The sequence below is a fragment of the Chroicocephalus ridibundus genome, chromosome 7 (assembly GCF_963924245.1).
Source record: "Chroicocephalus ridibundus chromosome 7, bChrRid1.1, whole genome shotgun sequence".
Taxonomy (NCBI): domain Eukaryota; kingdom Metazoa; phylum Chordata; class Aves; order Charadriiformes; family Laridae; genus Chroicocephalus; species Chroicocephalus ridibundus.
Genome location: NC_086290.1, coordinates 43,383,847 through 43,401,847, shown reverse-complemented (window position 1 = coordinate 43,401,847; position 18,001 = coordinate 43,383,847). Strand labels below are relative to the sequence as shown.

The window sequence follows — 18,001 nt, the reverse complement described above, 5'->3', positions numbered from 1 at the left end:
AGTAATTTTTAGCTACAACTTTTTTCCTCGTTTGAAATAACACTAGTGTTTTCTAGATACTGCTTTTATGTCAGGTGTTAGTAATGAAAAGTAGCTCCTGGCTTCCTACTGAAATTACTCCCATTCATTTTTTTATGTGTGATTTTTTTTTAAAGTAATTTTGATCACGTGCCTGAATTTTGAAAGATGAAGCAGTTAAACGTGGCTGAGAAGTATTTCGTAAGAGCCACTTGATTGCTGGCCTGTTTGCAGCATGTGAAATTTTTGACAGAAATCTCGATTGATTCTTCCATGTTCAATAATGTGTTCATTACAATGGTATTTCCTGAGCAGCTGGGCTTGCTTAGCTTTGGAGCTAAACCAGCAAAAGCAAGTAAGTGAATTTTCCAACCCCCCTCCCCCCTTTTTTATGTGTGTTAGAAAATTATGTTAATTTTTTTATCCTGTTAATGAAATGGCATGGAAACCATTTGAATAATGGGGGAGGACAAGAGCAGAAGTGGAGGACAGGGAGGAAATGGCACTATAGTTCTGTAGTCTTGTGTATGGTGAAAGGGTTGGCTTCAGGAATTAGCTTATCCTTTCAGAACTAGTCTAATCAAAATTCATAGATAGAGCTGCGTTTCCTGATGGCCTCTGAATTAATAAGTGCTTCTGTTTCAGGCAGGTCTTCTGAAGTGGTAAAAGATGAGTCTTCTAGGTTCAAACTACTTGGTATGTCTTCAGTTAACAGCCAGGTCATCTGTCGTAATGCATCTTACTGGCAATGTGGTGTGAAAAATGGTATGTGAAATGGTATATCCGTAAGGGAGAATTTGTGTACCGTCTAACTGCATTGAGACAAATGCATATATTTTAAAGGTTACTGTAAGAAATGTCTTTCGTCAGTGGAAAATACTGGTCTTAAGGTTTTAATCTTGTGCTCAAGCAGTATCTTTGGCTATTACTTAAAGACAGACTGAACATATAGAATTCTGTTGAAAGCAGAATTTAATAAGCTGAAAGCTGGTATTTAATAGCTTTTTGCAGCTGATGTGAACTTGTTTCAGGTCTCTGCCTCCTGCCACCCATCACCTGCCTAATGGTTCTGCAAATGTGGAAGAAAACAGCCAAGCACCTCGAGCTTCCTTGATTACTGTCTCACGCTGTTGCACCTTCAGTGTCATAAGGACTTGAAAATTTTCCACTGTATTGTGGTATTTAAATGCCTCAAAAAAGGTGTGCCGAATCGGTCCCATAGCCTCTTCAAGAGTTACGGAAAAATCTGTCTCAGTGGTGCGTCATACCCGGTCTGTTGTGTCAGAGGAGATTATTGGAGTGCGTGGAGGTGCTTGTAACTGGATTTGTTTCTCACCTCTAACCTTGCTGCGCTGCTGAGAAGACCAATAGAGGAGGGCAGTGGACTGTGAGCGAGAACGTGGGCTGAGAGAAAGCGGCAGCGAGCCTGCTATCAGTAAGTGCTATCAGCAGCCCCTTGGTAAGAGCAGGGCTGGTAAGAACGTGGCGGTGGTATGCCCGTGCTCTCCTAGGGTGCCTGGTGCATGGCCCAGTGTTAGCCAAAGCTAGCCAGAGGGTTTTCTCCATGCTCCTACCCGTTGGCTTTAAACTTCCCGTGTCCTGCATTACTTTTGACGAGTCAACTCTGACAGGCTCTCGGGCCTATTATTAGCTAGCTTGTACATACAAGCAACTCTTATCCCTCACTGGGTGGATTTTTCAAGAATTATTTTCTGGTCTAATTCTAGCCTTCCCTTCTCCACCTTCTTTTCCTTCTTCCAAATGCCTGGTAGTAGTTCCATTCTCTTTGATGGCTGTGTGTGGAGCACACACGTGTGACAGATCGAAATGTAAGTAATCCTGTGCTTGACACAAATACTTGTACAGTATTGTGTAACTTGCTGAAGCCAAAGGAAAAGGCGCTGTGGTGGACAAGAAAAAAGCTTGTTTGATATAATTTATGAAGGGCAGAAGCAGGCTAGAGGTGCAGAAGTGGCAGAGCTGTGAAGCTAAAGGTAGGTGTGTGGATGTAGCTGCTGGGTAAATAAAGACTTCAGCAAGTTGCTCATGAGTTGAACCTGTTTGGGTTGGCTCATTTACATAGTTCACTTTACCACTCTGTTAACATGCTTCAGTGCCCCTTGGGTTGGTCTGTAGTTCTCAGCACCTACCCAGAACCACGATCTTTGTATCTGCTAAATCTTTTTGTCTTGTTAGCTCCAGGATGGCTTGAAAACACTGCTACTCAAGTCCACAGCACATTACATTATCTTTGGTATTGTATTACATTTTTGAAAACAGAAGCTTTAAAAAGTTTCAGCAGATGTTAAAAGCTTCTACAAATGTCACAATTTGTTTAGTTACAGAATGGCATTACGCAGACTTTTAATGCAAGTCTTCTGTAATACGTAGGTGGCTTAGTGAATACAGTAACTGGAGGGCTAGAGCTCTGAGCGGCTTCCATCAATCTGCTTTTGTAAGGAATCAGAAGGCATGCTTCTGTAATTCGGTACAAAGAGGCTTAGCAAGCAGATGCACTTGATATATGCATATAGAATACACAATATATATGGTGTGTAGGTATATATCTGTAGAGATTATATATAGAGAGAGAGGGTTCTGGAGGAGTCTTATGTTTGAGTCAAAAAACAGCACTCCCTTTCTAAAATTGTAAAAGGTGATGTAAAGTTGTAAATGCACCACAAACTGACATCAGCTGTATGCAGGACGATACCCATAGTACAAATACAATAGCTGAGAGTTTGTCTGTTATCTACCTATAGGTGAGACCAGACTATACTCCCCATTATATTCCTGTTCTTTGCTTTCTTCATTTTCTTGGATACAAAAATCTGAAGACAAATATATGCTACATGTTATGACACTTAATTTTGCAGAGAAATGTTGCATACCTGGTTAAAACTTCTAACATTTTTGTAAAAAGCATACCCGCTAGCTCTTAGGCTGCTCGGTTAATAGATGGCTGTGTCAATAACAGGTGTCGTAGCATATTCTTTTCTTACACTGATGATTTAAAGTTCATGCTTTGAGTAGAACACTTCCATAAAAACGTAAGCCTCTGAATTCATGGCACTGAAGGAGGCTGGCTAGGCTTCATGGAGATTGTAATGTGACTTTAAATACTCAACTAGATGGTTGTTAATGACAAATTCACATACTTCTAATATTTGTGATATGAAAGTTCAGCCAGAAGTGGTTTCCAGAGTTCTGATGCCTTGTTTTCCTCACTGCAGTGCAGTCTCTTCAAGTGTGTAAATGATTTGAGGTGGAAAGCGGCCTGCCTGAAAATGAGTAACGCTGGGTAGCTGGCAGGCAGCAGGAAATCTTCCTGCTTTGTGAGATACCAAAACACCATATATAATAACCAAAAGTTGCAATCCTGAGTTTGAGGGACTGAAAGTATGTTTTTATGCTGCCTTTCAGAATATTTACAGTAAAATATTAAAGAAAATGTATGATAGTCTGAGTTGAAAAGCACCTACCTTTTAGGAAAAATTAATAATATCCAGAATGAGGTTAGGATTTTTGGAAACTTATACTGGTTCTTATCGAGGCAAGCATGACTTGATTATTTATTAGCCATGTATTTAAAATGGGATTCCAAAGTGCATATGAGCTTTGGTTATAGTTAATAGCCCCTATGGGAGCACTGCATGTGTAGAAAGGTGAGCTACCTTCTACTTTATTCTCGGAAGCTTTGCCTACCAGTAGCAGAAAGGGCAGCCAGGTGACAGCAGCAGTCCTTTCAGGGTGTTCCAGATGATCCTTTTCTGAACATCTGTCCCATGGCCGCAGTGCCTTGCTGCTGCTTTTTGGTGCCTGACGTGTTCTGGTTTAGGCAACCAAAAGACTAGCAAGCAGGTTATATTGGCAGCCTACTTAGCAGCAAATTAAAGTTACAGAATTCATGTTTCTAAAGTTATCTTGATGGATAGATGATAGATGTTGACAACTGGGATAAAAACTTCGATTAAAGTGGAAGCCAACTTTTGGGATCGAGTGGCCAATTGATGGCAGGGCTGCCAAGAGTGTTAACACTTGTTCCCTTCCCCAGAAGAGCAGATGAAACCACAGGTAACAGCGCAGGGGCAGGGTGACTTCTAGCAGCTCTGGGCGCCTGAGGAGGAGGATGATTTATAGCATTACTGCCTGCTGTCTCAGTTTTAACATTTAATATTTGTATATGAGGTACCATAATGATTTGGTTTGGCTTTCTACAATAGTCTGCTTCACCTACAGCCTTTTACTGGAGTTTGCTGACAGACGTGTTTGAGCTTTTGCTACTCACGCACCCAAAATGCCGGGGTACAGCAGAGCACAAAATGGGGGCGGTTTTAATACTGGCCATTCCGTACCAAAGGCTTTGGGGGGAGTGATGGAATTATAAACCAAGTTAATTGTGCCGTCTTCACCGGGCAGATTTACCACTGTGAAGATTCACCGTGTAGCTATCAGGGCAGGCGTACTGCAGGCTTTCATGTCTTAGCTTAAAGTATTAATGAAGGAAATAATGCAGTTTCTACGGTTCATTTTATTTTTGTCTGCTCTGCTGCTTCAATTAAGTTCTGTAGCAGCAAAAGGCTGCAACTCTTCTGTCAGAGGATGTCATCTGAAAAAAAACACTTTACATAAAATGGGAAGATGAATCTTGTGGACTTAATTCTCTGGATGCCTATTTGTTTAGTGAGAAGATAACTTAGGACTATCCTGTTTTATTCAATAGAAATCCAGCTGCAGTCAGGTATTTTGTTTTGTTTTTAAGCTGAAGAGAAGCAGATGGATAGGCAAACTATAGTAGTGGTAATGGCTCCAGCAGATTGAGGGCAGAAATTGGAAGGATAATCTTAGTCATGCAGAAAAACTGAAGACTTTTTGGGCTTTCCCCCCTTTTCCCCTTTCCCCTTTTTTATTCTGTTCTTTTAAGTAAATTGCAGTGATGAAATCTGCCACGCTTGAGCATCAGAAACTATATGCAATTTGGAATTTGGTTGAAGGTGTCTGATAAGCTAATTTTTTTTTAGAACAACATCTTTAGCATGCATTATCGTAAAAAAAAAAAATCCTAATTGATTTAACTCTCATTTTTCCCATTTCCCCTTCACTCATCTTTAATAAATGGGTATGAGTGAAAGATATTTCATTATTGGGTTTATATTACATTCTTATGAAGTATGAGCCTTTTAGGCTATCAGGTGCATAAATAGGCAATAAAATCCGCACTTAAAAATTAGGAAAAGTATTGTAGATGGTGTTTTCCCATATGGCAGCATAGCCCTGGCAATAAGACATGTCACCTTCCTGGAGTGGCGATGACAACCGTTTGAAGCTTGGAAGCGCCCTGAATTTTCCTGAGGAACTTCTGTTGCAGTTGGGAGAGTTTCTGTTTAGATGCCGAGACCTTTGCCTAAGAACAGGGGTAGCTTTCTAGGATGTTTCTTGCAAGTATGTAAGAGCTTTTATAAAGCTGTATGGTGGTTCTGTATTGGCTTCTCCCGACGCAGTTAACCAGGTGAAGCTGATGCCTGGTATCCTGTGAATCCCCTCGGAGATTCTGCAATGGATGGGAGGCATATTTAACTCTTAAGGGCTTCGAGTGGGCTTACTGCAACCTCGCTTTCCCTTAAATACAGACGTGCAAACATCTTATTTCTCTCCTGGTGAGAGAGAGACAAATTATTGAGTTGCATTTTTACTGCACATCCCATCACCGTTATTCCCTTTCCTGGTCAGCATCCATTGTTTTTAGGACAGAAATCTGATTTCATTGTGCTGACAGTAAGACCATTATTGATAGCAAATGCTGACTTCTTGCTGGTAGCTCCTATTCTCTGTATTGTTATGAGATGTCTCTGTTCTTCATCTTAGTAAAGAATTGCCTACAGTGGAATTCAGGCCTGTTTTAATGGACAAGTGCATAGTGACAGAAGAACACAGATCAGTGGGCTTAATACAAACCCTGTGGCTTGAGAGAGACCTCGAGTTTGGTCTCCGTATTGCTGGTACCCTCCAGCACAATGTTGTTCTCGTCCAGATGCCTTCTCTTGTTTCCTCGTTGGACACTGATCTGTAATGACAAACAGCGGATGGAGCACTGTATCTCTAGAAGAGAAAAGTGAAATCATGTCTGAATTACTGTAAGAATTGTTCAGGTGACCTAATTTCATCTTCCACAATCAATTTGTTAAAGGAACAACTACTTGAAATGATACTGTGTGTTTAGAGTCTAACCTGCAGTGTGCAAAACCATTAAATTTAGGTCTGTTTTTCTTTAAAAAAAAAAAAAAGACAATGAGAGCAGTGAATATTTGAATGACTAGAAGTTGTCCAGTTGTTGATGTTCAGCAGTCAGTGCTGTGTGCTGGTGACCTGGTCAGCAATGATGTGAAACTCAACTCAAGAACATCATTTAGAGTGGGAAGCAATGAATGCTGTATTCACAGGGCTCCTTCTGCACTTTTCCTGATCATTTTAGTTTTCATCTTTTTTTTTTTTTTTTTAATCTGGAGTATTTAACTTGTTGGCTTCCCTTTAGCAGTGCCCAGCGTCTAGCTACAGATGCAGCTGGTACTGCAGCACTGCGGTTTTGAAGTAAAGCAGGCTGTGTGAGGCAGAAATCCACGTGAAGGTTGCTTGAAGCATTTTAAAGATTTCAGGCACTCATGTTACCTGTGTTTCACTGTCTTGATTTAAATAAATGATTGGGATTTATTGCTGAAAATCGTGAGACTAAATTATAGTAGAGTGCTTCTCTTGAATGGAACATGTTGATGCATTTTAAGTCATCAGGCTGGGTTTTGCTAGTTTGCTGGCAATGTTGTGATGTGAGTGAGCTTCTTGTGTGAAAAATCAAAATATTACATTCCATATATTCAAATGGATTTACGTTGCTGCTAGAGGTGCACTGGAATTTGGTTTTGTTGGCGGTGGAGGTCTTCAATGTAGTGTAAATAGGCTTGACCTTGGCAGTAGAATGAAAAGTGGCAAATATGACCCTTTAATGGCTATGTGGAATGGGGGATTTGCTTGGCAACTGCTTTTCAGTGTGAATATCATGGAGAGACAATGAGACTTTGTCAAGCACAGTTATTTTGGAGGTACTTCATGTACGTGGCAGAAGGTAGTATGGCAATTAGCAATTTTTGAGTTAGGTGGGATAAATGAGGGGTGTATATATATACTCTTGTGTCATCAGGCCCTGTTGGTGAAGCCCCATATTTATTGGGCATGTGCCTCATGCTCCGCGCTTCCAGCAGCCTGCGGAATAAAAGGTAACCGGGAGCTGCAGCCAAGGGCCCTTCAGGACACAAGGCGTAGGCTCGAAGCCAAATGAGTTGTTTGGGTTGGCTGCTGTGACTTCTGGCTGCTCTTGTCCCAGGGCCTGAGGGACTTCTGTTCTGGGACCGGATCTGTGCTAATTGCAGGAGGGAATGTGCCGCTGCTGGGTCTCAGCCTGACTGGGGTGGGCACAGCGACGCCATGCTCTGCGTGGGCTACGGGCAGAATCCCATGAGTTGAGGTATTGCATAGGCCTCTGTGGTAATTTTGGAGCTCTTCCAGAATATTAAACATGAAATCCCTTGTTCTGTGAATTAAGCTACTGCTCTGAGATAACCTGATATTGTATGGCCAAGTAATGTCAGATTTCTGAAGGCTAGTGCAGTTTCTCTGTCCGGCGGTGGGGAGAGACGAGAGGACCCGCAGGTGATGGTCTCTGGGCTGTGACAAGAAGCCTTATTGACGAGGAGTCTCACAGGACGCTGCAGGGTGGCCGGTTGTGATGAGCTGGAGCAGCAGAGCCACCTCCCAGCACGACTTACTACCTGTAGAAGAGCCGTTGCAGCATCCCGCACCCATGACCAACGTGACAATTTCCACACGCGGCGTGACCGCACCGCAGGGACCGGGGGCCGGGCCCCGAAGGCGGGGAGCGGTGCGGAGCGGCCCCGCCGCCGGGAGGAGTGCGGGGAGCTGGTGTGTGTGTGTGTGTGCTCCGGAGAGGGTTGAAGGAATGCGCCGGGTATTTGTCTGCGCTGAAAAGTGGTTCCTCTGAAGGGGTCTGTCAGCCCGGGCGGATGAAAAATGGCTGGTTCCACTCCGGGTGAGGAGCCCGCTCTCCCGGAGCGGCGCGCTGGAAAGTGCGGCACGGATCCGGCTGGGGGATGCGATCGGCAGGTCCGGAATGTCGGTGCGACACGCTGCAAGAGTGTATCTCTTTTGTTTGTTTTTTTTTTTCCTTGTATCCCTCTTTTTTTTCCTTGTATCCCTCTTTTTTCTTTGTATCCCTCTTTTTCCTCTTTATTAGACCCGTTTTTCATTACAGGTTCTGCCCTCAGTCCCATTTAGAAATACCTATTGGAAATGTTCCTTTGAATGTCAGAGAAATAGAAAAACCTTATTATTGTACTATGGTAGTGAACAAGCATTTAGAAGGAACTGGAAACTTTTCTGCTGGTGGAGTGCGCTCGTGTTGGGTTGTTCTTAAGACTTTTTTTGCTAGGGCTGGTCTTGATCAGGTATCTGATGTACAAATCTATTCAGTGATGAATAGAGCAAAGATGAATAATAAATGTTAATTATTCAGGGGTAGAGACAACAGCATCTGTCATACCTGGACAAGTGGGTTAAATCAGCAATTAATTGTGTTCCAGCTGGTAATTGGTCTGCAGCATGTGTTGTAGGATCCCAGTGTTGTCAATAAAGTAATGTTGATGGTAGCTGGAGCCCAGCACACCCTTTATTCTTGGGTGCACCTGGGGTGAGAATACAACCTCCCACCTGGAAGTGCTCCTGATGGCAGGTCCTGCCCAGCTCATGCCACCTGTGTCTGTGGTCTGCAACTGTGATACTTGCCTGGGGGAGCACCCAAGTAGAAGCTTTTGCCATCTCTGCTCTCTTCTGCCGGGTTTTTGGAGGTGTCCTGGGAGTGAATTGCCTTGAGATCTTTGGGTTGCTTTTCTGTTTGAGTTATATTTTCACTTTCCTTCCTTTTTACATGTTTACTGGTTTTGAACCTTACTGGCATTGGCAAAAGATGTTTGACTGCAGAGTTGGAAGGGACGTGCAAGGCAGTTGGAGGTAGTTTTTGAAGCTTGACTTTAAAAAGCATATTGTGCATGGGACCTAGAAACCTTATTCCCAGTATTGTTTCATTTCTGGTGTCTGTCACCGTGGCTTACTAATGACTTTTTTAACAGGGACACCTATTGGTTGTTAATGATTTCAGCATTCCTGATCTGGACTGCTAGAGAACTGGCAAGCTGGGTGTGAAAGGTGTGTGTCACACTGTCTCCCAGCTTTGCAGAAGAGTCAAACCAATGGCTGGGGAGGGTATGACAGGTCAGTTTTTTGCATGACTAACCAGGTAGTAATGTGGCTTTTTAATTGTGTGAAGCGTTATGGTTAACATTTATTAAGGACAATTACAGTTGTCATAGATGAAAAATAAATAATGGGAATTATTATATTCTGGGAATTGTGACTCTTTGTTGTCAAGAAGGTGGCACTGCCCTCACTTCAGCCTGGATTCACAGCCCTGGGATGCATGGAAGGCTGAGCTCAGGTGCGATGTCTTGGCCAAAACTCATGGGTGATGTGTGCCCGTGCCCTTCATGGGCCTGGGTCCATCCTGGGGCTGTTGGCAGGGAAGTGTGAGGTGTAACTGCACTGCTCCCCTTCGGAGGCTCGATTTGGAAGACGGAAATCGAGAGAAAACTGCTTGGACTCACCTGGGAGGAAGACCCTCTGCATCGTGCCGTGCCGCTTTCCTCCCGCTCCGGGGCGGGCGGGACTCCAGTCCGGCGCTTGGGGAAGCCCGGGCTGCCGCGGCCCGGCGCTGCCCGCCCTCCCCTCCCCGCCGCCGCGCTGCCCGCCCAGGGGCGTGCGCCTCGGGGCCGGCCGCTCCTGCCCCCGCTGCGCTTGCGAACGGCGGCGTTTTCGTTTCCAAGCAGGCCCCCGTCCAGCCCAGCCCGGGCAGCGGGTTGCCGGGCTGAACGCTGCCCGCCCTCTCCGCTGTCCTGAGGACGGATATTAATCGGATTTACCCGGCGGAGGGGAGGGGGAAAAAAAAAAAAAGGACGCAAGATCCGCAAACGTGCAGGCTGGCTGTAAACAATGAAATTGAAGGCTGCTTCTGCTCTAATCCCTTGAATACCGGACCGTGCTTCTCCCCGGCGATGCATTTCGAGATCCGCAGGAGGATGCGTGCGGTCGCCGCATGGATTTAAAGCGTTCCGGGGTGTCTCGGGAAGGGGCCGGCAGGGTTGGATGGCGCTGACATGGACGCCGTCCGCCGGCGGGCAGCGATGCCGGAGCGGAGCTGCTGCCTAACCCCGCCGCAGCCGAGTGACTCCCCGAGCGGGGTGTGACACACGGGAGGATTTTTTTTTTTTCTTTCCCCCCCATTGGGTTGCGGTGGTTTGTGGTTCTGCATATTCCGATTGGCGGTTCCAGAAAGCCACGTCTCTCCGGCACCTCCATCTCCGGCGGCGGGCGCGCTGTGATGCCCGGGCTGGATGCTGCTGCCTGAGGGGAGGAGAGCGGCGGGGGGGGACATGTACCTTCTGGACAGCAGCGAGCCGCCGGCCGCCGCCGCCTCTTCTCCGGAGAGGATGCAGCGGGGGACCCCCCAGAGGAAAACCGTCTACCGCATCTCTGTGACCATGGTGAAGAAGGAGCTGCTGGGGCCGGAGAGCGGCCATCCCGGCCCGGAGCTGCCCCGCCGCGGGCGGCGCGGGGGGAGCCGAGCGCCGGGCTCCTCCAGCCTCACCAGGGCCGGGCTGCTGCTGGTGGAGGAGGAGGAGGGCGAGGCGGAGGAGGGCGAGGAGCGGGACCGAGTCCCCAGCCCCTGCGGCTTCCGCAACTTCAGGACCCTCAGCACCGGGCAGCTGGAGCTGGGCCGCCTCAAGGTGCCGCGGCGAGCGGGGCAGCCCTTCCCCGCCGAGCTCGCCCTCGGGGGGCCACGGGGCAGCCCTTCCCCGGAGGCGAGCGGCGAGGAGCCGGCTGCCACCTGTGGCGGGGCTGAAGCCGCAGCCTCCCCCGAGGAGGAGGAGGAGGATGGGGGTCCGGGGGCCCACGGCCCGCCGTCAGGCCGCTCGGGCGAGGCCCCGCAGGCGGGGGAGCGGGGGCAGAGCCCCTGGCGGCAGCCGGGCCTGCTGCGGCGGAGCTTCAGCTTCAGGCACTGGAGCGGCGGCGGGGGGGAGCTGCCGCGGATGCGGGCGCTGGGCCGGGTGAGGCGGCACAGCAGCTCCGGCTGCCTCCCCGGGCCGCCGCCGAGCCAGGAGGCCGGGCCGCAGGGCTCGCCGCCCGCCGCCGTCCCCGTCGTCCCCCCGGAGAAGCGCAATACGCTGGACGTGGGCGAGGTGCTGAGCCAGGCGGACCCGCTCTCCCAGCTGGAGCGCTGGGAGCGCAGCAAGAGCAAGAACCGGACTCTGGATAACAGCGACCTGCAGCGTCTCTCCGAGCGGCTGGGGCGGGAGGGCCCCGCCGCCGCCCACGAGCACCGGCTGCTGCGCTTCTTCAGCGGCATCTTCGCCCGCAAGGACGGCACCTCCGCCCTCTTCGGCAGCCCCCACGGGCGCTCCCCCCGCAGCAGCTTCTCCAGGTCCAGGGCTTATTTTAGCAGCCTCAGGAGAGCCACCGTGGACATGCAGTCTAGCTCCGAGAGCATCAATGGGTCCCCCCACAAAGGTGCCCTTCCTTCTCTTATCTGGGGGTGTGTGTGCGTGTGAGGGGGTATTTGCTCCAAAGCTCTGAATCCGTGATAAGGGCTGGTGGGCCTTTATGCGTGAGGAGAGGGAGATGCTGCAGTGGGATATATGATGGCTGTATGCAGTAGGGGATAAGGCACACTTTAAAGTGTGTGCTAGAGCTTTCTTCTCAGGTGCATCGCCTAGCAGCTCTGATGGGGGCAGGTTAGGCTCTGTACCTCCTGAACCAAAAAGCGCTCTCTGGGTTGGTTGATTATGCATTCCATGGCAGCTGAGTGATGCAAGTGTAGCTCGTTTAATTATGGAGTAGAAGCTGAACTATAGTGCTGCTGTATATAGGTCACTGGGTGGCCCAGTGCTGCGCAACACTAGGACTTTCCCCTTTTGGAAAGACACTTGTAATCCTAAAGATGAGTTACGGTGCTCAGAAATGTGGCTGCTTGCTTTAGAGGAGTAGGTAAATACTGATGATGTAGATGTATTGTAAATCCTAAACCTCTTAGGAATAAAAGAATTTCAACAGAGTTTGATATTTTTTAAAAACAGCACAAATTCAGAAACCATGCTCTTTGAGTTGTGTTTATAGGTGTGTACAAATCTTTAACTAGCCAAAGTGTTGCTAATTCTCAATGGAAAACAGATTGGAAAGTTCTGGGGTTTGTGAATCCCTAGGATACAAGAAAAACTTGAAAATTAACCTTACTGTGGGATGGAAGTCAAGAGCTGACTAGCCGCTTTCTGTGAGGATGTGAAAGGATCACAGTATCGTTAAACCAGAAATGCTGGTTGTGGAGCTTCACTGTAAGACAGTGTGCTCTCTTCCTAGCTGCTCGTTTCAACTCTTTAACAGGTATCTGTGATGAAACATTTAACCAGTAATTATAGCGTCCTTTGAGCACTAAGTACTTATCAAAGTGGCAAGTGATCTGTAAGGTGCTGCTTTTCTGCAAATACAGCTCTCGATTAGAAAGCTTAAGCTTTCTGCTAGCCCACAGGTACAGCAAAGGATGATGTAGAATTGGGATGGGCAGGTTTATTGTGGGGAAGCAAGAGTAGGAGCTGCTTCGTGGTGCTACCAGCCTGTTACAGATCCAGGAGTCCTGCTGTGAGTGGAGTATGCCCAGAGTTTGAGGCACAAGGAGCAAAGCCAAATATTTAAACCTAGTAACTGAGGATTGTAGTATTTTATTGATGTAGAGGCATTTATGTGGGCTTATAATAATCTTGACGGAAATTGTGGTCTGACCTTGGTTAAAGTTTGAGGTAACCACAACAGAGAGTTACTTCATACAACTATTTATGCCTGTCCTGTGCCAATACACTTAAACTATTACTCTGTTTTAACAACGTACAGTCATATAGTTGGAGCACAGTCCTTTCAGCCCAGGATAAGTTGAAGATTTCAGTTAATCAGTAACCGTTGATATGCAGCATTAAGATGTTCTGGGGCAGCTTTCCTTGTATGTGCCAGTGTCACATTTATCTGGTGAAAGTAAGCTTTGGGTCTTGTTTTCCAGAAAAAAAATGCGTGTTGGGACCAGCCATGTGGTTACAGGTTGGTAGCAGTGTTGCAGGCTTGTGTTATGGGTTAGTGGGTCTGGCGTGCTCTGCCGCTTTCTGCTTTTTTCCAGAGAAGTTAAGGCTTTTGCTATCAGAAAAAGCTCGTGCACAGTTTCAGCTGTTGCTTATTGCTGTCCTCCAGAAAGCTAAGTTTAAATGAATTTGTCTTTAATTTCTCCTATTATATTTCTTAGGAAGAAAAAGTTTAATGGGATGTTATGATTAGCATGCCAAATATATTTTAGTACTTCGAGATTGGAATGAGCTGCTGTTCAGCCAAGACTTGTCTCTTGCCTCTTCTGGTTGATGTGAAATTGTATCCTCTTGACAGTCCTGTGCATACGTTTCAGAGTAATGATGGAGACACAGGTCCAATCTTGATTTTAGCGTTTGGTTTTTTTCACCCCTGTGTAACCAGTAGGAAAAAAGAAGTTTTACTACTTTAAACTTGTTTCACGCGTGCCATTGATATTCTGTGTGTTTGGTGCTGTGCCTGAGTTATTGACTTTGTACTTTCTATACAAGGCCTGCCTAAGGTCTGTACAGAAAGTAGACGTTTCAAATGTCGTACTTGTTGGCGTTTTCAACTTGAAATAATTGCCCAGATGTCACAATATCTGCTTGCGTTCTGTTTCTCGAAAAACTGTTCCTAACTACCTTAGTTGGGTAATATACTTTTGAACAAGCTGAAGTTACAGATTTTTTTTTTTTTTTTAAAGCAAAGAAGAATATTTAAATCTACATGTTTTTGATGTTACTATTAATTATGCTGTGAAGTGGGTAAAGGTTGATTTTTGGGGGGGGAATTATTCTTCACGGTGTCAGTAAGCAGTCTTTGGGCATCAAGCATTTTCGTTTTCTACTTGCAAAACCCCATTTGCTGTGGCATCGTTGGCCTCAAGTCCCATGTAAGCAACGATTCCCAAAGCTTTCCTTAGCAGTGGGGGGGAGGTTCAAACACCTACTTCCCAGCAAAGGGGAACTACTGTTTCCAGGTGACTTAAGTGTTGGCCAAATTTAAAAGGTAGCTTGTAGGAAAGAAAAGAGGAAAAACTGAAAGTATGGGTGGGGAAGATGAAGTGGTCTATCAGCCAGCCAAGCTGGTGCCCATCTTTTGGATGTTGTTCATGGTCTCTGCTTTTTCATGAGGATTGCAATGTGTTAATGTGATGTTTTCTGGACTACGGAGGTGATGTTAGCAAGCTGCCACCTTCACGGCTAGCTTTGTGTTGAAAACATGTAAGTGTTTTTGTCCGTTTTGAAATTTTTTTTATACGGTAGGCTAATGCTGTACTAATGCTGCTATTCTAATCTTGGAGTATTCTTCTATCTAAATATCAAATGATTGGTTTTGAAGTTCACTTGTCCCTGATTTTAAGAGTCTTATGTCATGGTGTTCAACCTGTAAATTCATTTATTTGAAGCAAGAAAAGTCTTTACATACTCACCACCACTACTCCCAAAGGAAAAAAAAAAAAAAAAAAAAAAAGAGAAATTTTCGTCAACTTCAAGTCAGAGAAACAAGAGAAGCTATTTTTGCCTTAAAACTATTATGGAGAACTTGTGAAGGAAAACGTTGTTCCTGGGGTTTTGGGTTTGTTTGGTTGGTTGGGTTTTTTTTTGTTATTGTTGTTTTGTTTTGTTTTTTTCCCCTTGAAGTCTTCATGGTTCTTTCATAATGAGAGGAACTCTTGCTGCTCTGGAGGAGAAGGATGGCTCCAGGGCAGTGGGGTTTTAAAATGGCAGTTTCTTTTTCAGGGGTTCTGACTTTGTGCTTTTGTTTTGAGATAACTTTGTTTGAATAACCCCTCTTCAGGATATATTAAGCAGATGTGTGAATCAAAATTGTAGACTATCAAAAGGAGTATCATTATAAACTGCTCTTTTGAGGTTTTTACCCCCCTGAGGTTTTAGAGGAATTAGTTTTAAGCTCTTATCTCAAACTCTCTGCAGTTTGTGGTGATGGGAAGTAGAAGGAAGCTGACAGGTGATCTCTGTTGGAGGCCTCTGGTCTTTTCTTGCAAAGCTTCACTTGAGATAATTCTTGTTAGTTCTGTGTCATCTCTTGCTTATTGCCCTGGTGCATTACGCTGCTGACATTTCCAACGCCAGCCCAGTAAACTTTCTGTGCGCTCGTGTTGGGTGAGCAGGCGAAGCTTTGGAGCACGTGAAATTTGGGCAACGTGGTGCAAATATATTGGAACTAGTCCCGCATTGTTCCCTGTCTCTTGGCTGAAGGTTTTTGATGATGTGCTGGTATAAGAATACTATTTTTCAACACTGGAGAGTCCCTTTTTTAATGGACTAAAACTTCTAGGACTCTTCTAGCTGTTTCGGTTATTGTGAGTGAGTGTTGTCTAGGCATTGTTATGAAAACAAAATCTAGCAGATAAATAGATTGCAATTGGGGTTAAACATTGTCAAGCATTGTCTAAGAGGGTTTTTATTATTTATTGGGTAGGTCTTGTGTCAAGCAAAACGAATGCCAGCTGCACTGATAGAACCAGATGATTAAGAACTGAACTGGTATTAAGGTCACTGGCTGAATTAGAGAATGAGATGGATTAATGTTTGCACAATATTGAAGTGTATGCCAGATGCTAGTGGTCATGGTCTTTGTTTTTTCTGGTGAAATTGAAAAGAAATGTAGAATTTTAATGTTGCTCTCTATTAACTTGGCAGTTGAATACCTGATGGCAGTAGTGAGTAACTTTCTTGGGATGGATTGCTGAATACTTGTGTAAAAGTGTCGTACGGGCATTCGTCACCATTCCCTCGCAAACCAAGCTCTGTAAATTAAATTAGCATACTTCTTCATTTGGCAGAGATCTGCCCGTTGCTTGGTTTACCGCTGTAGGTAAAAGTGTGTTGACCTAATGAAGCTCATGTAGATGACCAAAACGCAACTTGCACAAGGAAAAGAACATTTGAAGCATGGTATTTACTTGCCCTGGATTGGAGGGTGCTCAGTGTGGCAAGAAAGATAAGGTTACTCTGGAACTGTTTCCTAATCCTAGTGAGTCTCCAATTAATGACCGAGAATTTGGCTTGTTTTTCAGAAGTGGAATCTGTATGTGGGGTAGCATGTGGGAGCTCTTTTCCCAGGCCGAAGGAAGGGTTTAAGTTGCTCAGAGCTGCTGCGAATAGAGGAGAACTTCAAACTTTGCTCCTTCAGCTGTTAGCAGTTCTTTACTGGACGTAATGATCGTTTTGCCCTAGAAAATGGAATCACTTGTACCAGCTGCTGAGCCCTTGCTCTCTTTAGTAGTTAAGCAGCCAGAACTTTTAATTGCTTCATTGGACAAAATAATAGTTTCAAAGCAGTATGTTGCATGCCACGCAGTGTAAGCTTGGTAGTAGCGATGCTTTCAGATCTTGGCTTCTTAGATCGCCACTGAAGAATCACTTGGGTGTATTTTGAGTGAACGCTTTGGCTCTTTTCTGCAGAGCGGAGCTAATTTTGATCTTACTGTGCTGATGGCCACTGGTAGTTTAATACTGATTGCTGAAGTACAACTATCCAGTTACCAAATGATTTGTGTAAGATGATAGCTGAAATAGCATGTAACCGTTGTTTTCTTTGGCACGGTTAGAGCCTTAGAAAGAGATTTGGAAAGTGGTGGGTGAGGGCAAATCTCTTTCAAATGCTTGCACGTTCATTTTCACTTTGAGCTGCGTAGGGTTAAAAAAAAAAAAAGGCATTAATGCAAACTATTAATGTAATAGTGTTGCTTTTGATAATTGGTGTTGCCATTTCCCCTAGGCAACTGCAGTAAACACACAGTGAAAGGCTGTTTCTGCCAAAAAATACAGAATGGGCTTTTTCATGTGTGAGGAAAAAGAAATGTCAGTATATTGAACTTGAGAAACTATCATCTATTCTGTTCATGAAAAGCGTCCAACATAAAGCTATTATCTTGATGGAAGTTTAAAATAGGGTGTTTGATGATTTTGATGTTTCAGTCTGGTATATAATGACAGTGTTTGACAAATACTTCTGCATTATTGACAAAATAGTACCAAATGTTTTCTTACAGCAAAAGAGGCCACAAATACCATCAAGATAATAAGCACACAGTGTGATGTAGCTTCCTGCAATTTTTTTTTTACTAATCACAGAAGACATTAATAAAACTGAAACGGTGGCCTTTGTTATTTTTTGAGGTTTTCTTTGGTGGGGATAAGAAGGCAAGCCAGGCAGGGAGACACGGCTTTCCGTGCTCCAGCTGTTGATCTTCAGTAACAGCTGTAATGGGTTTGCACGCATTTGTCATGAGTTTAGTCGTGTTCGTTTCTGCATTGGTTAATAGTCTTGAAAATCTTGATCAGGCTAATGTGAAGGAATATTTGTTCGCTTAAGTTAAAATTTAACTTCATGGATAGTACTTGTCTTCATATGTTTTGGCTTCCTTACTTTGAGGTTGCTTGGTTTACACAGAGATGTAAAGGTCACTTGTCTGAAGTTGTAACACTGAGTAAATCTCTAAGCATTTTAAGACATTACAGAAGGGGCTTTATGAGGAACCCCCATAGGATCCAGCTGTAATGTCGGATACAGTAATTGTGATTTATGAGGCAGGCACGTCTGTATTTCCTGGTTGTAAATACTCCACTTGGGCGGTATACGAAGTTATATCTAATTGATATGGGAGACGCTATTTGCAAATTACCCGAGACCCATTATTTGTAACTTTATTTTCACTAGCTTATAGAGAGAA

At 45.1% G+C, this 18,001-nt stretch overlaps 1 protein-coding gene across 10 annotated transcripts in view; it reads left to right on the top strand.

Annotated features, from left to right (window-relative positions):
* Positions 1 to 18,001, top strand: part of AGAP1 (ArfGAP with GTPase domain, ankyrin repeat and PH domain 1) — a 380,589-nt gene that overhangs the window by 66,016 nt on the left and 296,572 nt on the right. For 2 of the 10 annotated variants that reach the window (XM_063341688.1, XM_063341689.1), the window contains exon 1: positions 9,965 to 11,703. The exons of 4 other annotated variants lie outside the window; for them this stretch is intronic. In XM_063341688.1, coding sequence (XP_063197758.1) covers positions 10,530 to 11,703 — 1,174 coding nt within the window. In that variant the 5' untranslated portion in view covers positions 9,965 to 10,529. Of the gene's footprint in view, positions 1 to 9,964; positions 11,704 to 18,001 lie in introns of those variants that run through there. 4 more of the 10 variants (XM_063341685.1, XM_063341684.1, XM_063341687.1 and 1 more) reach the window with 2 other exon arrangements.